Genomic DNA, 21350 nt, shown 5'->3' on the forward strand with positions numbered 1-21350 from the left:
GATAGAGGTTTGGCAAGCAAGCACGTGAAGTGTTCAGCGGCTGGTGTTCGCAGTTAAGATAAATAAGCACGATAGCGGCAAACAAGCTGAACTTCCAGAAAGGATGAACAAATTTGGGATGGGGACAGCACATTTTCACAGACACATCAGACGCATCCATACACAGAAAAAATAATTAACCCAGATGCTGGTACGTAATAGGAACTCACATTAGAAGTTACATACCAAGGGAACAAGTGAAACTGGACGTAATCTATAATTAAAAAGACTTATCAACTGTCCTGCAGTGCCTACAGCCAGCGCACAAGAAAACAACTGTTTCTTGCAAACAGAGCAGAGACACGTTAAAGGTTTAAAAAAACTTCTCCATATTTGTCAAAAGAAAGGCCTTAGGGATTCCCTTCTTTGAACCAAGGAGCTAAACAGGCTGGAATGGCTTCAATGAGACGTGGCCAGAGCCGTGGTACCAAGAAGTTCAGGCTGAGCAAGCTACCTGTAATGTGGCAACAGACATTAGAAAAGGACAACAAACTACCATATGGCAGCTTCAACAGAAAAAATTCAATTGCATACAGCTGTAGCTTAAAGAAAAGAGACCCCTCAAAACAAATGAGATTCATCAAGCTGAACAAATTTTATTTTAGTCTATTCAAACCAAAAGTATCCCAATACGTCGCAGTCGCTTACGAACAGCAAAAAACTCTAAAATTTGCTAAAGCCAAGTGCACCCATTGTTGCGAAAAAAGCTCAATTCGACTGCCAGCTCGACTGAAGCATTCAAATTCTGATGACAAACCGAATCATACGAAATTGATAACAGAAAGATAATGTATCGCAAATTTGTTGGAGAAGGCACATCGCGAAAATATTTGAAGGCACTGAAAATCTGCGGAATATTCTCAAAGAAGAGTGCTGGATCATTGGATTGCTAAATACGTAACAAAAAATCAAGTCAGCAGGTCTCAAATTTTGGCACAGGAAAGCCAACCCAATTAAACCAATCAATAGGGTAACTCCCGTGAAAACAACTTCATGAGCACGTTTTCCCGTTAAATCACACTGGAGTTGACTACTTCGTGTCAATCAATTGCAAGTTACAAAGAATTACTATAAAGGGTGGATACTTTCCATTCATTTGCCTAACAATCAGTGCATTACTCATTTAAATAGTTCAACAATTGGACAGTCTTGTCCAGGAGCAATATTGAGATTCATTGCAGGAGGTGGCTCACTTAAAATTGTCATCAGCAACAACGAAACGAACTTCGTTCGAGCAGCCAAGGAACTAAAAGCATTCAAAGATGAATGGGACAAAGTCAATGTTGAAAAAAAATTAGCGCAGAAGATAAAAATTCAGTGTTCCTGGAACACATTTTTGGTGTAATCCGTTATAGTCTGGTTTAGAAATACCAGAAGCTCATGGTTCTAAATGTAGCACCGCCGATGAGGCACTCAGTACAACTATGAGCCTTGTAGAGCAAACACTCAATGCAAGACCGTTGACAGCAGTAGGTGATGACCAAGAAGATCTGATATCCTTCTCACGAAATCTGTTCCCGCTTGGGCAGGAAAATTCGAGTGCGCCTATCACGCCATTCAGCAAACGTTAACATGATCCCAGAAAACCTTTTAAAACGGCTCAAGCAAACGCCGACATGACTTGTGAGACAAAGACACGAGAATAACTGACACAATGGAATCAAAGATCAAACTGGTCGAAAGCGTTCGCAAACCGAGAGAACTTGTTTCAAGAGCGCATGACTCAAAAAGATTATGCGAATACAAAAAGGTGCAAAAAACTGAAGTCTTCAGTGGCGTTACAGGCGAGATGCGATTAGTAAGAGACAATATGGCACATGTAGAGTACAACAGATCAATGATGAAACTCGCAGTGTAGTCTATAATGACGTTTCCGGGATCAAAACAGGACGCGTGACGTTGGCGTTACTATTGAGCAACAGCATGAGCCACCACATATTATGAAGTACAAAATGAGACTGAAAGACATAGAATTTGAGATATTTCAACAAGACAAAAACTGAAATATTTGATAAGTTGGGACTCCATAGTTGTCCAAACCCTTTTCGCGAAGGACGCCAAGTTATAGAGTCAAGTTATGAGTCAACCGAGCAACATCAAGTTATAGCACATTCTTAGGGTAGCCTCAAAGCCATGCGTGAAATCAACGAACATAATTTTATCAGAAATACGTATGTGGCTATTAGCATTTATATTGTGCAAAAATAGCTTTGCTCACTTTACGACTATATACTTAATATGCCGTATTTGTTATTCCTTAGCTCCTTTTTTATTCAATGCATCTAATGATACACAGTTATCATTACTGCTAAAGGCACTTGGAGCATTCAATGCAGTTACCATACTTTTAAGAACAAGTAATGATTATAATCATTCAGTCGATCAACCAAAGAAGCCAGCAGATTGGCGGAAAATAGCCGTGATAGACGCTTGTGGCCTTCCAAGAGTTGAAACAACTAAAGAAAAAAGTCGAACAGGTTGACCAGACTCTAATACTCAAGAATTAGGGCATATACGTTTGGCACTAATTGGATGCACACTTTTGATCTCTAACTAGTCAATGCTCATAAACACTAGAGTTCATTAAGTGATTTCAGAAATCATTTTTTGAGGTAAGTCACGCAACTGACCTAAAAGCAGAAATGACGTCACGAACACCAATTTCAACTGCAAAGCAGTAGAAGTCACTGAAGTAATTGAAAAAGTCCCTTTCAAAAAGTCAGGGTAAGACGAAACAAAAATCTGTTAGACGAAGTAAAAAAAAATAGGACCGCAATAATAGCTGCCTGGAATTGCTGACTCGGTTACTAATCAGAATTGAGTAAACATAATGTTATAGATGCTGTTTTAATTGTTAATTACTTTAATGGAATTATTTTGAATACTAAAAATTGCGCTTAGAACCTTAAGAAACTGGTACGATGAGCAGTGGACTCACAATTGACTATGATTTGATTCTTCATCAACTTTAGTCTTCACCGTTCAAGTTTTGCTAGATCAAAAAATCGCAAACGTTGATAGGTTAGCTGAGCTTTCTTAGACAAGAAGTTAGCAACAAAACTAATCTGGAGCCTTAAAAACCTCAGAAGTAGATTGAACGCAGTTCATCACTAAAGATATTTTTAACTTAAATCAGTAAACTTACAGTTCATTACAGTGAATAACGAGATTGTTAGTCAATTGCAACAGAGTGAATAACCAGGACGACGTAAAGCTCAAGAAACAGGCTGTGCAGATCGGGTTTCACTGAGATTTTTGAGCAACCGCAACACAACACAAGTAAAATATAAGAATTCACAAAATACTTAGGCGTAAAGAAATCAAAATTACAAGCATGGGGACCCTAACGCTATTGAAAGTCTGACAATTGTCTGATTATGAACGGGCCAATGTCTAACTATTGCTGATGCGGCTGATACTCTCTTCTTTCGAATGAGGATCTCAGCCTAGTTAAATGCTTTCAAAGGTGTAAATGTAACCTCAGGAAAGTTGAGATCAAGACTTGTTTGTTATTGTTGTTTGAAGAGGCAGAGACAGAAGCAGATACATTGCTGCTGGTCGCAGCCTTGTTAGCAAATGTTGATGATGAGGAAGACGATGAGGTTCCTGAAGTCACTACTTGGTATCCATGCAGTACCCTCTGTGTCACTAGTTCACTGTTCAACTCATCCACAGTAAGAGGAGGTCTGGCCGCCATTCGAGGTCCCTCCCCAGTCAAACTGTCCAGATCAAGATCAGTGTATGTAATCTTGAAGTCAGAACTCAATTCCTAAATTAAAAAGCACACATACTGTAGCATCAAAGTCCCTCCTCACTTGTTCGTTTTCCTATCTACACAAATGAGTACATATACTCAAAATTATGCAGTTTCGAGGCCGATAGTTTTCACTTATAAGCAGAATTTAGGTCCAATCAACTCAAATCTACGGAGCTATATAAGTGCCATTGCGTATTATTCGTGATTAACTGCCAAATTTGAACAAATATTAGGCATAAGACTATGAGTGTTATCCTCACTAATATGAAAAATCAACAAACTATTAACACAATAGCTGACTTATTACGATACAGCTCAAATGTTACCGGGATAGTCCATGACGCGGGAGCATTTACGCAATAACTCACCTGTGCATCCGGTCTGAAGCTGGTTGTAACTGGAAGACAGTTGGGCTCTACAAAAACAGGCCAATCAATTTGGACACTGTGGTCAGTATCGCAACTGCAAATGGAGCTCACACCACCGCCTTCCCCGATACCCCCGTTGTCCTCTGCTAATAAAATCCTGTCACCGTCAAGAGAGGACAACGGACATGCCACTCTCTTTGGTCTCACATCCAAAGACATTGTCAAGTTGCTGTGCACCAGAAGACCACCTCTAATATCACAAGAATCTTGCATAATTATAACTTCGTTTGAGAGCAATTACAAACACCAAACAAGGCCCATTATCTCAACATAACCTTAAAAAAACCTTCTGTAGAAATCATCAAGAATTTAAGCAAAATTAATTTCCTTTTTCTGAAAACTAACGCTTGACAAATTAAACCTTCGGAGGTAACGCTTTAGGTAAACCTTACTGGTAGTGAGATTCAGGCGTTTCCAGTATTTTTCAGAAATAAAAAAGCTTTACGACAGTTGCTTGGGTGTTCAAAACATAGCCGGCAAATTGTCGGAAAATAGCCGGAAAGGTGTTATAATTAGGGGGCAGTTTCAATTAGAGATTCTAAAACTATGCTTAATTCAGCTTCTAATTTCAAGGCTATTAAGCTTAACACTAGTGCCAGCTTCATTTGATTTAGCACTTTTGACCGTGACCATATTCACTACCTTGCTTACAACAAAAAGTGAAAGAAATTAAACCCAATCAGTTGTAACAGTGAGTGAGATAAGCCAGGAGTTAAACGTGGATAAAATTGCTTAGAGGGCTTCAAGTGAACTCATGAGAGGTTATTACATACCATAGGGGGTGGGGGAATAAAATCAATGAGGGGCTTCAAATGACCTCATTAGAGGTTCTTATATACCATTATAACCACTAATAAAAATTGAAGTGAAAAAATGACACAAATTTCGGCGCAATTTTCATTTGAATTTTACTTCTGAACTGCCGCAACTTGAGTTCATCTGCTTAAAATTGTGAATGTGAGAGAAATTTAGATCACGCAAAACAAAATTCAAGCGCGCAAAAATCACTCTAAAAGTCAAATCGGTCAAACAAAAATTTTACAGAAAAAAAGACCAACACGAGTACAATTATTGCTTCAAACTTCGTTCAAGCGCAATTAATAATTTTATAGCAAAGCATGTCAAATTAGTAAAATCAGGTAGACGTGACAAAATATCGTAAATTGATTAACATGTGACTAAAGGAGCAATTTTGAGCTGTCTGAGACAGACTAGGTGCCAGAACATTAATAATAACAATAAAAAACAGAAAAATTCAAACACTGTTAAAAAATTTTAGAGAACAGGTAGTATCAAATCCCTTAAAACCGTCAAATTTCGATTCAAGTTATAAAATAAACTGAAATATACCTCAAAAAAGAGTCATTGAGACCGATCATTAATGAGACTAAATGATAAAACAAGGCAAAGAAATGCGAAAAAGGCAGAATACAAAAACACAAAAAATTCCCTTTTATGGTTCTGAACAACTGCAACTAGGCATTAATAGAGCATACGTATAGCCTTTTAAAAAATCATACAGGAAACGAAGAGAAAAACGGCAAAAACAGAAGACAAATAGTCGCTTGTGGCAAAAATTTTCTCTCAAAATGAACAACCTTTTTAAGCGTCATTTTCTCACTTCACATTAAAAGCAGTTTGAAAAGACTCCGACTCAAAACTACTGGCTTTTCGCTCCTATTACTTCTCCAGCGTGACTGAAATCACTACTGCAACTTGACTTCTCATTGACAGGATCAGGTCGAAAAAAGGTGTGAAGAGATCTAAAAAACAATAGACAAAAAACAAAACGCACCAAAACAATTCAAATTCCTAGAACTGTTTTTAAAGAGAGATCACCCAAGTAATAGCCGATGAGAGGCTGACAACGACGGCTATTAAAAAGGCAATGAATTGTTGAAAAAAATCAACTGAAGCGCTTAAAATAGGATCAAAATAGCCTTACTTTTCTACAACTCTTTCTATAACTATTTTTACAAATTTCCTACAAGCCTTTTTAGCCAAAGAGCAATTTTATAAATTCTCTAGGAAGAAAACATTTAAGAACTCAAAGCTTTTCAAAATCATTTCACGAACCTGGGTCCAAGTTCCAAAAACCAGGGTGTGGGGTGGTCTAAAACCGGGTTGAATGTCTTGTGTCCCCCAGGCTTCACCTGTTCATCCCAATTTTGATGAAGAGAAGCCAAACGCCCAGCACAAATGATATTATTGATGCAAACTATATTTGAGAGCAATTAATAAACATAGCTAGCCGCGGTAGACGCTTGTGGTGTTACATGAATTGAAACAACTAAAGAAATAAAAAAGACAGATCGACCACCAGTCCTTTATTAGACCACTAGACTTTTTGGGTTAACTTTGGACTGTCATTTTTATGAGACACATAAGCCCTATAAGGAGAAAGCCCTAACAGGGCTTTTCAAAATTAAAATTCGAAATCAAAAACTTAAGACTCTAATCATCAAGTATAAGGGCATATATGTTTGGCACTACTTAGATGCACGCTATCGACCTTTAATTAGTAGATATTCATAAAATTTAAAGTTCCATAAGTGAGTTCAGAACTCATTTTTTTTGAGTGAGGTAAGTCATTAAAAAGGCAAATTCCAAGAACTCGGGGTAAGACTAAATAAAATCTGTTAGACGAAGTAAAAAAAATTAGGACCGCAATAATAGCCGCCTGGAATTGCTGACGCGGCTATTAAACAATTAAACTCAGAAATGGGAAAACATTACTGTTCAAGATTTAATGGCGAATAATTAAGTATCAATGTTAACACAAGCGAAAAATTCTGCACAAGACAAGAGTTCGCTTTTAATATACAATTGGAAAAAGAGGCGATTGACAAAACTATGCATTAATTCTGACTAATTGCTAAAACAGAACCACTAGTTTTGCAAAGGAAAAAGAATTAAAGAGGCCCAAAAAGAAATGGACTTTTTCTGAAAAAAAAACAGTTATTAAATGTCTATCCATTCTTTAAAAAATTCTTCTAAACGAGTTTCTTCGTGCATAATATATTCAGATGGTGTCCGCCAAACTACGTAAAACAATGCAAACGATTGTTTCTGAACTATAATATCACCGACAAAAACGAAAAAGGAGTTCGGCAAATTCAAGTATTATTATAGTCTGAATTCTTCGCATTTGATCTAAAAAACAATCGATTAGCACCGAAAGAATTGCACTCAAGCGACGGTCGGTCGGAGATTGACAGTAGTTAGCATGCGCTAATTGGCTTCGTTTTGGTACAAAGATAAATCGCAGACAAAAACCGAAAAAAACTTTGTAAAAGGGAGCACTGCCTAAAGGGCTTCAAATTAATAAAAAAGATTCAATCAAACAGATAAATGAAATCAATCAGGGTGCCTAAAATTCAGAATTTGATCAGCTTCACACGCAAAATTAAGTAATCAAGTATTAAAAAGTCACTTGAAAAATGGCCAAACTCAGAGAACTATTCACCGACAACGCCCGAGAGATTTACGTTGTTTATCTCATTTCTTAAGACAAAAAAATTGTTGATTAGCAAAAAACAGCCAGACGAAAAATACAAACAATGGGCACAAACTTAAAAGAGCAGTTAAAAACAACAAAGAAATGCAAAATCAGTACAAACAAAACACAATCAGGAAAAAGTACAAATAAGTGCAAACTTAATTCATTATCTAAATTTAAAATTTTAAAAAAACCTCCCGCAGAAATCATTCAAAGATTAAGCAAAAATTTGTTCCTGTTTCGGAAAAGCAATGTTTGACAAGTTAAACCTTCGGAAGCAACTCTTTAATTAAAGCTGAATGCTAACGAGATTCAGACGTTGCGATTAACTTTTTATGATTTTCGAAAGTTGCTCAAACATCCAAAAAGCCAAAAAATTGATATAAAAATCAACAGAAGGTCTCAAAATAAGATCACAATAGCCTCAGTTTTCAGTAACTCATAGACTCAAAAAAGCAATTTCAAAGTTAACCGACTAGCGATAGGAGAATTGCTCTCAAACGACAATAGAGCGGTTGATCTCGATAGTACCCACTTGGGGCTAAGGGATGCTAGCATCAGGGGGCGGGGCGGAATGGGCTTCAAGAGAGGGGGTTTGCGAAGCTGTACGAGAGGGAGGTCAAAACCGCAAGGTGAAGGTGAGTGGACGGAAGAGTTGTGTAATATAATATGAACCAATATTTTCTAAACCAAAATATCAAAAAAAAACAAGAAATAAAAATATTAGTAGCCTACCATAGAAAGTGTTTTAAGAAACGCGGATACAATTTTTAAGTTTTTATCTATTGTTTTGATAAGGAGGAGGGAATCGTAAGAACACTCAAAATGACCTTTCGACCTTCAATAATACTAGCACCTTATAATAACTATGTATTAGAAACTAAGCTGAAGTCCAATTTTCTCAAACAGAAGTCCACATTCAAAAGCAGAAGTTAATGTTCGAAACGAAGGAAGTTTAAGTTCAAGTCATGAACAAATTTGCTTCAAATAAAAACCATAGGAGTCGTACAATAAATTCTTAACTAAGCCGCCTTAAGTCAGAGCTATCCAAGAAAAATGGAAACAACAAGAGACCCAAAAATGCTTAATAAAACTATAGAAAGATGCAGACACAATTAAATAGTTTTTTTTTTTGGGGGGGGGGGGGTGGTTATATAGGGAGTTTGTTTTTAAAGAGACCATAAAAATCTTATATTAACTCAGTTGATGTGGTCAATTTGTAATAGAGTTTCAAGACTGCATTAAGTCACAATTACTGGGGAAACAAGGGGTATAAAGGGTAAATTCCCCCTATTTAACGATTGAACAAAATAAAAATAAGAACGACTGACGAGCATGACTCATCCCCAGCTCCAACTCTGTGATCCTGTAAATGGAAGCTCACTCTGGGAGACACCTGAGAAGAGGCAGAGTGACAACGCAACCCACCGATTCCTCCTCCCACTGTCACGTCACCACCCAGAAAGTCCTAAACCACAAAGTACCCGGTAAAAACTAATCAAGTATACTGAACAAGTAAACATAGTAGCACAGCTGAAGCCAGCAATGTATTTCGAATTTGTTGTTGTTTTTGTAGCTGCAAAACAGACTGTTCGGCGGGTAAACCAAGTAGGACTTCGATTTGTCGCCTTCAACCGGTCACCTATTCAGATTTTTGAAGTAAGTATTATTAATGAACATAACCGACTAACTTCGAGCTAATTGCTCTCAAACGATCGGCGAGCGCTCGGCTTCGTCAGTAGCTAACCCCGGTTTAGTGAGGCTAGCTTTAGCTTAATTGAAGGGGCGTGAGCTGAGGGTAATAGATGATGACATCGCGCCACAACAGCAGCTGAAGTGCGGCATCAACAAAAGAATTAAGGAAAAAGAGAGAGAGAGAGAGCTAGGTATATTTTCTATGATGAGATTCGACTCACAACTTCTACTTTTCTAGCCTTGTTAGTAATTATATCATAAAGAAAAAAATTGCGTGCAAAATTCAAAAGACAGGTGTCCACATTTCGCAGTGAAAAAAGTTTAAAAACATTTTTGCATCTGGTGCTCTGTCCTGTAGCCCATCTGCGAGATTTAACAAGTTTCGTAGGCCACAAATGCTCGTTAAACTCAAAAACGGACAAAAATATTCAAAAATTTTTGAAAACAATGGCAAATTTTAACAATATCTTGCTAACAATTGTGATATCTTCAAAACATTTTCATTGTTTCAAGAGACTAACCAGTATCCCAATTTCAAGCCTTAAATAGTTTTACTGGCTCGAAAAGATCCATAAACTTGGAACATGATAATTTTACGAAAATTTGCAAAAATTTAAATTTTATCAAAAAATTGTTAAAACTCGAGTCATTAAAATATTGATAACCATTCCATTAATTCTGGAAACTATGCATCAGATTATTATCAAACCTGGGAGGAGGTGAGGAGGTCCCTGTGCGCCTGGTGCCGAAAAAAAGCAAAAAATCAGGAATACTAAAAAAACTTGAAAAAATTGCAACTATTGAAAAAAATTGCTTAAATTTGCAATATTAAAATCTTGAAACACATTCCATTACATCTAGAAACTAGGCAGTAAGTTACTATCAAACCATGGAGGAGGTTCCAAGGCTCTTGAGGCTGAAGAAAACAAGGAAAGACAAAAAATTTTCAAAAAAAACTTAAAAATTGAAGGTTTTATAAAAAAAATTGCTAAAATTTGTGATATTAATATGTTGACAACTGTTTCATGTCAAGTAAAAAATTTTCAGTAACTTCTTATCAAACCGTAAAGGAGGTTTTCTGACACTTGAGGATGAAAAACGCCGAATAATGACAAACGTAAAAATGAAAAAATGCAAGTTTAGTCAAAAAATTTAAAGATTCGTGCTTTTAAAATCTTGAAAAACATTCCATTACATCTAAAAACTATGCAGTAACCTATTATCAAACCATAGAGGAAGTTCCTTGGGTCTTGAGGCTGGAGAAAACTAAAAAAAAATGACAAAAAAATTCAAAACAAAATGCACGTTTTTAAAAAAAATTGCTAAAATTTATGATAAAAGATTAAATCCATTCCACGGCCAATATGAAATGTTCAGTAACTTACACTCTAATCCCTAAGGAAAATTACTGGCCCCTGGGCCTGCAAAAAGTTGAAAAATGACAATAAATGTCAAAAAATTTAAAAAATATGCCAAGTTTTGTCAAAAAATGCTAAAAATCGTGATCTCAAAATCCTTCCACTGCCAATAAAAACCATGCAATAACCTATTATCAAACACTAGAGGATGCTCCTTCACACCTAGGAGTGAAAAAACTCAAAAAATGACCAAAACTATCAAAAAAATTTGAAAAAAGGGTGAAAATTAGTATAAATTTGCGTGTTATTGTTGGGAGTACCAAGACATATAGCTTTTTAAATGGTCATAAAAAGTACTTTGGTCTTGCAAAAGCCCTTTATCAACTTTAACCAGCCTAAATTTTAGACTGGTTAAACAACAAAATTCCAAAATGACGAAAAAACACTCCTAAACATAGCCGGCAGATTGCCGGAATAGCTGCGAAAGAATAGACCTGCGTGCCATATAATAGAGATAGAAACAGATACAGTTCTAAATTGAAAAAAAAATTGACGCCGCTCAAAAAAATAGGCTAAAAAACATTCAGGGATAAACTAAAAAAACTTGTTAAAATTCATTCCACAGAAGCCTCTTATTAGGGACCTTTACTGCACATATGAGTTCCTTTGACCTTAAACAAATTCAAACTAAACTTAAGTTTTAAAGTGCAAAAGTCATTTTATTGAGCGAGGTAAGCCACGTATGATCAAGATCTAGTCACGAAAATAACCTAAAAAGTTTCGCTAAAACGAGTGAGAAATGACGTCTCGCGCGCAAATGCCGTTAATGAGAGGAAGAAAACTTGACTTTTTCAGCTTTCCTGTGTGAAATGTAAAACGAAAAAAGAGCGTCAAACGACGAAACAAAAAAACCAAGAGCACCGCAATATAGCTACGCTCAGCTTACAGCTTCGCAGCTATAAAAATGACATTTTAAACTAAAAATACGGTCTTCCCAGTAGCTTTAGCACAATCAGCACTTCAAGGACTACTAAAAGCGGCTAGGGGCCTCTAGTGAAAAACAATTTGTTGAATCCTATAAAAAATAAAATAGGAGCTCAACAATAGCCGGCTCAGAAGATGAAGGCAGCTATTAAAACTCAACCAATCACACTTACTAATACACACACACATACACTCACTCATTCATTAACTCACTCACTCACCCACCAACCCACTCACTCAAGCACACACACAGAGACAAACACAAACACACATGCAATCACACACACAAACAGAAAAACACGCAAAAAAAAACACAGCTTATAGTTAACACGAAACGTACCAGTTAAGTTCTAACATTCATTTTTAAGTTGCTTAAAATCGTAATATTGATGCATTCAAAAAAAAAATCATTGTCTCTCGAAACGATCTAGAAAACATTAGTCAGTCCTTAAAAAATTTAAATGGCCCCAAAAAACCAAAAACAGGAAAACGTGTACAATTTTTTATATAAATTTTAAAAAATTAGGCATTTTAAAGAAAAATTGTCAAATTCATGATAAATAAAATAAAATTCAAAACTATATCGTCGTCTCTAGAAACTAACGAGTAACGAAAAACGTTCAATGGTCCCTAAAGATTGAAAAACTCAAAAAATGAAAAACACTGAAAATGACCTTTTAACCTTAAACTACGGCCTTCCTAGTAGCTTATAAATTTATAAAATAATGAAAAACGAATGTAAAAAAATGAAATTGCACGTTGTGTAAAAAAATGCTAAAAGTTGTGATGTCAAAATGTTGAAAACATTCCACTACCATTATAAATTATGCATTAACCTATTATCAAACTCTAGAGGAGTTTCCTTGTCACCTAGGGCTAATAAAACTCAAAACATGAAAAATTTGAAAATTGTGAAAATTAGTATAAATGTAGCGAGCGGTTTTCGTCAGTAGCTAGCCTGTGTGAACAAATGTAAAACGAAAAAAGAGCGTCAGACGACGAAACAAAAAACCAAGAGCACCGCAATATAGCTACGCTCAGCTTACAGCTTCGCAGCTATAAAAATGACATTTTAAACTAAAAATACGGCCTTCCCAGTAGCTTTAGCACAATCAGCACTTCAAGGACTACTAAAAGCGGCTAGGGGCCTCTAGTGAAAAACAATTTGTTGAATCCTATAAAAAATAAAATAGGAGCTCAACAATAGCCGGCTCAGAAGATGAAGGCAGCTATTAAAACTTAACCAATCACACTTACTAATACACCCACACATACACTCACTCACTCATTAACTCACTCACTCACCCACCAACCCACTCACTCAAGCACACACACACAGACAAACACAAACACACATGCAATCACACACACAAACAGAAAAACACGCAAAAACAAAACACAGCTTATAGTTAACACGAAACGTACCAGTTAAGTTCTAACATTCATTTTTAAGTTGCTTAAAATCGTAATATTGATGCATTCAAAAAAAAATCATTGTCTCTCGAAACGATCTAGAAAACATTAGTCAGTCCTTAAAAAATTTAAATGGCCCCAAAAAACCAAAAACAGGAAAACGTGTACAATTTTTTATATAAATTTTAAAAAATTAGGCATTTTAAAGAAAAATTGTCAAATTCATGATAAATAAAATAAAATTCAAAACTATATCGTCGTCTCTAGAAACTAACGAGTAACGAAAAACGTTCAATGGTCCCTAAAGATTGAATAACTCAAAAAATGAAAAACACTGAAAATGACCTTTTAACCTTAAACTACGGCCTTCCTAGTAGCTTATAAATTTATAAAATAATGAAAAACGAATGTAAAAAAATGAAATTGCACGTTGTGTAAAAAAATGCTAAAAGTTGTGATGTCAAAATGTTGAAAACATTCCACTACCATTATAAATTATGCATTAACCTATTATCAAACTCTAGAGGAGTTTCCTTGTCACCTAGGGCTAATAAAACTCAAAACATGAAAAATTTGAAAATTGTGAAAATTAGTATAAATGTAGCGAGCGGTTTTCGTCAGTAGCTAGCCTGTGTGAACAAATGTAAAACGAAAAAAGAGCGTCAGACGACGAAACAAAAAACCAAGAGCACCGCAATATAGCTACGCTCAGCTTACAGCTTCGCAGCTATAAAAATGACATTTTAAACTAAAAATACGGCCTTCCCAGTAGCTTTAGCACAATCAGCACTTCAAGGACTACTAAAAGCGGCTAGGGGCCTCTAGTGAAAAACAATTTGTTGAATCCTATAAAAAATAAAATAGGAGCTCAACAATAGCCGCCTCAGAAGATGAAGGCAGCTATTAAAACTTAACCAATCACACTTACTAATACACACACACATACACTCACTCACTCATTAACTCACTCACTCACCCACCAACCCACTCACTCAAGCACACACACACAGAGACAAACACAAACACACATGCAATCACACACACAAACAGAAAAACACGCAAAAACAAAACACAGCTTATAGTTAACACGAAACGTACCAGTTAAGTTCTAACATTCATTTTTAAGTTGCTTAAAATCGTAATATTGATGCATTCAAAAAAAAATCATTGTCTCTCGAAACGATCTAGAAAACATTAGTCAGTCCTTAAAAAATTTAAATGGCCCCAAAAAACCAAAAACAGGAAAACGTGTACAATTTTTTATATAAATTTTAAAAAATTAGGCATTTTAAAGAAAAATTGTCAAATTCATGATAAATAAAAGAAAATTCAAAACTATATCGTCGTCTCTAGAAACTAACGAGTAACGAAAAACATTCAATGGTCCCTAAAGATTGAAAAACTCAAAAAATGAAAAACACTGAAAATGACCTTTTAACCTTAAACTACGGCCTTCCTAGTAGCTTATAAATTTATAAAATAATGAAAAACGAATGTAAAAAAATGAAATTGCACGTTGTGTAAAAAAATGCTAAAAGTTGTGATGTCAAAATGTTGAAAACATTCCACTACCATTATAAATTATGCATTAACCTATTATCAAACTCTAGAGGAGTTTCCTTGTCACCTAGGGCTAATAAAACTCAAAACATGAAAAATTTGAAAATTGTGAAAATTAGTATAAATGTAGCGAGCGGTTTTCGTCAGTAGCTAGCCTGTGTGAACAAATGTAAAACGAAAAAAGAGCGTCAGACGACGAAACAAAAAACCAAGAGCACCGCAATATAGCTACGCTCAGCTTACAGCTTCGCAGCTATAAAAATGACATTTTAAACTAAAAATACGGCCTTCCCAGTAGCTTTAGCACAATCAGCACTTCAAGGACTACTAAAAGCGGCTAGGGGCCTCTAGTGAAAAACAATTTATTGAATCCTACAAAAAGTAAAATAGGAGCTCAACAATAGCCGGCTCAGAAGATGAAGGCAGCTATTAAAACTTAACCAATCACACTTACTAATACACACACACACATACACTCACTCATTAACTCACTCACTCACCCACCAACCCACTCACTCAAGCACACACACACAGAGACAAACACAAACACACATGCAATCACACACACAAACAGAAAAACACGCAAAAACAAAACACAGCTTATAGTTAACACAAAACGTACCAGTTAAGTTCTAACATTCATTTTTAAGTTGCTTAAAATCGTAATATTGATGCATTCAAAAAAATATCATTGTCTCTCGAAACGATCTAGAAAACATTAGTCAGTCCTTAAAAAATTTAAATGGCCCCAAAAAACCAAAAACAGAAAAACGTGTACAATTTTTTATATAAATTTTAAAAAATTAGGCATTTTAAAGAAAAATTGTCAAATTCATGATAAATAAAAAAAAATTCAAAACTATATCGTCGTCTCTAGAAACTAACGAGTAACGAAAAACGTTCATTGGTCCCTAAAGATTGAAAAACTCAAAAAATGAAAAACACTGAAAATGACCTTTTAACCTTCAACTACGGCCTTCCTAGTAGCTTTTAAACTTATAAAATAATGAAAAACGAATGTAAAAAAAGAAATTGCACGTTGTGTAAAAAATGCTAAAAGTTGTGATGTCAAAATGTTGAAAAAATTCCACAACCATTATAAACTATGCATTAACCTATTATCAAACTCTAGAGGAGTTTCCTTGTCACCTAGGGCTAATAAAACTCAAAACATGACAAAAAATTTGAAAATTGTGAAAATTAGTGTAAATGTAGCGAGCGGTTTTCGTCAGTAGCTAGCCATGGGGGGCTGATGGGGGGGCAACAGTGAGGTGAAGGGCAACAGGGCGTTTATGGGGGATGGGGTCAATAATTGGGGGGGGGGGTCAACAGTGGGGGTGTCTTCAACCTCTAAGAACCGCCATTCACACCATAAGTATAAGTCTCCAAAACAGTTTGAGCTGAAACAGAGCTGAAAAGTTCTAAGAGCACTTAATAACCGCTGGGCGTTACCTGTTTATCCCGTTTTCCAGGACGAAAAGTCAAATGACTCAGACGAAAAAATCGGTCAAGCAAAAAATCGCATAAGAAGACCAACAGGACTAATATAATTGCTACAAACTTTGTTTGAGAGCAATTAATAATAGTAGTGGATTGCCTTGCCACATGTGACTGTGGTGCGGCAACCTTTCTGCATCAACGCTGTGGTGGATGACCTGTTGTCCCCAGATTAAGGGGACCAGGAAGGGGCATCTTTACTTTTGATGGGCAAGGGAAACGAAGGTGGATTGCTGTGCTGTGAGGTTGGGTTGGATTGATGGTTTTATATCCAGCCAACGACTCGATAAAATACGACTCAATAATGAGTATATCAAAGGGAAGTATCTATCCTGCTCTTAGTAGTGCCAATCGGATACCTGTCATGCGTGGCAGATGCTGTTCCTCTCGTGACATTTTTTGATCGTGTCATTTTCAAGTTGAGCAACAAAATTCAAAAACTTGATTCCCCCTCAATCTTAATTGAAGACTTGCTTGTCGAGCTTTGTCAACTGTAGAACAACAATATTTTGAATCCCATGTGCCTGCATTCTCCGAGTTCGAGCAAGTACATAATTTGTTTGATTAATTTCAATATAGCCAGAATTTAAAAAAATATATTAGAGTAAATTTTATTATCAGTAGTGCCATAATAAAAGTGGCCAGACGGTCCACATTTCCCCCTCACTAATCAATTTCAATGAGAATTTTCTTGAAAACTCTCGCCAATTTTAAGTTCTTTCTTTTCACGAACAATACATACTCTGGAGTATCTGGAGCTGTTTTTGGGTGAGGCAGTGCACGTGGAGGAAGAGGAAGAGCACTGGTCGGCCAATTCGCCTCTCGGCCTAGGGTAGCAGTCCACCCACCTACTCTTGCTGGAGGAGGCAGAAACCTAATCAACAACACACTGTCTTCAGGTTAAATGCTTTCCAACAACACCTTGGCTCTTGATGTCAAACTATTTAAACTGTTTAAAAATAGTTTCCTGTTCCCTTAAAGCCGAAATTTTCGCTCAGTAAACAAATTTACTGTGAACTATTTTTTTTGCAGAACTGATTTCGTTAAAACTTTGTAAATAATAACATCAGAAACTCACATAGACTTTGATCAAGTTCAATATAACGTTGGATTCTCTTTGAAAACTTATTATAAATCAATCGCAACTGTGAACTATCAATATTCAAACATTGAATAATTTTTCAATAAAATCAAAACAAACACTCAAGTGCACATTTCGAAATGTCAGACTAACTACAAGAAAAATTGGCTTTTCTTTGGCAGAAAAATTGGCAAGAAAAATCTTTTCTGCTAGCGCCCCCCCCCCCCCAGCCTTATATAGCCGTTAAATTTTGCACCCCCCAAAATCCAAGTTTTCGCGAATTGTAAGAGCGATATTTGCATTTCATTGAAACAAGAGTGTCTAGGTAGATTGAAGGCACTTTTAGAATAGTTTCCTTTAGAAGTTTTAAAAAATCAAGCCCTTATTGTAGCCGATAACACCAAAAATGATCTAATACAGAAATTTTTATTGATGCTTACGTTATATGCAACAAATTTTGGTTGAATACGTAATCCTTTCAAACCATAGCTGTGCTAGCTTTTAGTAAATGCATATTGCTCATATATGTTCACGTATAAGTTTAATTAGCTTTAACAATATGTTTACACATTTAGAAAGGGGGGGGGCGCTAGCAGAAAAGATCCGAAAAATTACTTTTTTTTTTGCTAGAGCACACAATTCGTCAAATGACTTTGTTTCTTGCAATAATAGTGTTAATGGTGAAAAATTGCAAGATTTTTTTTACAAATTTACAAATACAAACTACTTTAAAAAATTTGTGGGTATCTGACAATATAAAACATGGATGTCTATCATGGAGAGACTAAAAGTATCCTTGAAACTATATATGCTCACAATATCAGCTTTTTCCTTTAATTGTCCAATTCTCTGTTTCTCTTGTATTTACGTTCAAAGCATATATTCCCCTAGCAACGGTATATTATGTCTGACAATGGGATTAAAGCGTTTTTTATTAATACGCAACCTGAAATGCCTTTTGAGACTCGATGGACTTCAGTGGGTTCAAATTATCCTTCTTCTCTTTCAGGGCTGTCGAAATTTGATACGGATACCTAAAACAGAATGCGAAAAACTCTCCAAATACAAAAACGTGAAAAACTGAAAGAAGTATTTGGAAAACACTCATTCTTAATGCCAAAATTCAGTGCAATAGAATCTTACAATTTATCGGTAAACCAGATTTGGTAAGCTAATGGTTAAGCAATAATCAAAAGTATGAAATGTTGTATTTGCAACAATTTACCCACGAGCTAATATGGGGGGTGTTTTGGGGAGCGCACGGCTGGGGAGGGGGTCGAGCGCGCCGCTTGTTAACGGGTGGAACGATATGCAGGGGATTGGGGGCTGATGTGAGGGTAGGGCGTAAAGTGGGGGGTCAAACTTTAAGAGCCGCCCATAACATCATGAACTTATGTTTCCAAAACAGTTTCGTTGAATTGCATACTTAGAGCAAGTAAGCTGAAATGCTCGAAGAGCCCTTAATGCCCTGCGGGCGTTACCTGTTTATCCCGCTTTTGATAACGCAAAGTCAAATTGGTCGCACGAAAAATTGGTCAAGCAAAAAATCTCATAAAAAAGACCACAGGACTAACATAATCCTTAAATTAAATTAATACAAATCTTTGTTATCAAACTTTGATTCCGAATCAAAAGTTTTTGCTCATTAAAAGTTCAAATAAGGAAGTGTTTCTTTTGTTGAAGAATTCTTCATTCTTCCCAATCGCTCTCTATTTCTTTCAGTCTTTTTCTCCTTAAATTTCAGAATTATTCTCTTTTCAATCTTCATTGAACTCTTGAAAATTATTTATGTTCTCCCCGCTCGTTGGGTGAGACAATACTTACAAAACGGAAGGTCCCCTCTCATTGGGTGACACCTCTAAAATCACTCCACTCTTCTTGGAGTTCACAATGATTGCCCAAACCTACTAATATAATAGCTCTAAGCTTCATTTGTAAGCAATTAAAAACAAAAGGGACAAAAAGTTATGATTTTTGAAAAATTACTTGCTAAGTAATGAAAGCCATTAGCTATCCAAAGAAAGGCAATAAATAGGTCCTCACCTCCAAAAAACCAACAAGACATGTCATTAACAGAAACATAACGAGTCATGAGACTAAAAAAGAACACCACCTACAGGCAAAAATCAATGAATTTTTGCGAGAAAACGGCGTCAATGCCGTTAAAAATTGACGCCGTTTTCTCGCAAATTACGTGACAATTGCTGCTCGTCCATTGACACATAATTTTTCCAAAAGACTAGAAAGCGAAATATCTAATTCGATAACAATATTCAATGGCACACTCAGTCTCGGTCACAACAATTTGAGGCTCAGAAACAATCATAATTTCCTGAGAAGCAAACGGTAGGAACATTGAATTGTACGGATGAAACGGGCATTTACTATGATTTATTATGATATGACCAACGACAGGGAACAGCCAATCAAAAATTTGAGAGAAGACTTGGTTGCGGATTGGAAAATCGTATTCAGACCTGTTTAATTAAATGGAACTGGGAGTAGACAAATTTAAGCACGATTTGAAGGTTCCAAGATTTACAAACTTAAATTGCCTTATGAAGTGAAAAAGCAAACTTAGTTTGCCTCATGAAGTTTGCCTTTTCGAATTCGGTTCTGTGTCAGTAGTGATTTACAATGCGGCCTTACTTTGTGTACCTACCTCCTGAGTGCACTATTCATGTAAGAAGGGGGTGTCGAAGACATTGCCATTCCCATTGTCGACTTTCCTAATGGTGTAGGTGCATTTACTCCCATTTTAGCTCCACGTAGCCCACCACCACTACCACCAGTTGGACCTCGAATGTCCAAACCCTCATCTAGCGATCCAAACTTGGGGAAGGATGGATGAGGTGAGTTGAATGGGTAGATGTTGGGTGAGGCAATGGCACTACTGCTCCCAGTCAAATGTTGGAGAGAAGCAACTGATGTGCGCTTGTTGTGCAAGACGTCTGTAAACAACAGAGTCAATTATGATTGATTACTCGTCATTAATTTCAATCATGATCTCATCGTTATTTCAGTTAATACCTGGCAACACATATATAATAATTACTCGAATCGCATACTAAATGACAACCATTAGTGTCTCTTGCATCAATCCAACTCTATGGCAAAGACTTTTGATCATTTGACAAAAACGATATGATAAAATGTTTCTCTGTTTGCCTCAAGAGAGCAAATTGATCGTAAACAATTCCAGAAGATCTCTTTCAAAAACTTCCACCTTCCATAACAGACGCATAGAGCAAAAGCTATCTTTTGAGACTCTTCTTGCGATACCCCTTTTAAAATTAAATTCCATCTCGTTTAGTGTTTACATGCTGAAAATTTTTTGAACAGCGATTTCCAATTGTAAGTATAATAAAAAAATATTAACTCCGATAATAATTATAGATAAAATTTTGATCACTAAAAAAATCAGTAATTAAATCAAAACAGCTGTAATCAGTTAAAAATTTGTCAACGACACGTTTCAATTTTTGGTGCTTAGGAACCATGGTTAATTCAGAAAACGAATGTCCGCAAAAATTCCCTGCCCCTAAATTCCATAACCTATAAATATGCTCTCACTTGAAAATTTATCGCAACATGGAATAAACAGGAAATTGAGTCCACCTAATGGGAAATTTTAGAAAGTAAAAAACGTACCCGGCAGATTGCCGGAGAATAGCCGCCAGTGATTCACATAACTCCGATTGGGATTGAAAAAACAGAAACAGATATGAAAACTGATTTTTGTACAAAACAATTTTGAAGTGCAAACTCTTTTTTATTTCAGTTCGTAGTTAGACTTACTGCAGTTTTCATTTCTGAATTAGAGAGTACAGGGCCAATATTAATAACAAAAAGCAGCAGAGATGGTAATTAAGACTGATAAGAACCAAGTAAGTAGGGCGCATCTAAAATTGGGCTTTATGGTTTAATAAGATTTCTACTTTTGGTTCCGTTTTTCATAACGTTCATTTAGGATGGCTTTGCTGATCAAAGTAACTGCTGTTTCAAATCACTTTGAGCAAAGAATGAAACTAGCCTAGAG

At 36.0% G+C, this 21350-nt stretch overlaps 1 protein-coding gene across 1 annotated transcript in view; it reads right to left on the minus strand.

Moving 5' to 3' along the window:
* LOC142338082 (uncharacterized) overlaps positions 1 to 21350 on the minus strand; it is a 185825-nt gene that overhangs the window by 158591 nt on the left and 5884 nt on the right. Inside the window, exons 4-9 of the mRNA XM_075387713.1 lie at positions 19974 to 20262; positions 18258 to 18345; positions 16973 to 17104; positions 9055 to 9191; positions 4165 to 4414; positions 3519 to 3808 (exon numbers count right to left, since the gene is read on the minus strand). Coding sequence (XP_075243828.1) covers positions 3519 to 3808; positions 4165 to 4414; positions 9055 to 9191; positions 16973 to 17104; positions 18258 to 18345; positions 19974 to 20262 — 1186 coding nt within the window. The remainder of the gene's footprint in view (positions 1 to 3518; positions 3809 to 4164; positions 4415 to 9054; positions 9192 to 16972; positions 17105 to 18257; positions 18346 to 19973; positions 20263 to 21350) is intronic.

The sequence above is a fragment of the Convolutriloba macropyga genome, chromosome 4 (genome assembly GCF_964194025.1).
Source record: "Convolutriloba macropyga chromosome 4, txConMacr16.3, whole genome shotgun sequence".
Classification (NCBI taxonomy): domain Eukaryota; kingdom Metazoa; phylum Xenacoelomorpha; order Acoela; family Convolutidae; genus Convolutriloba; species Convolutriloba macropyga.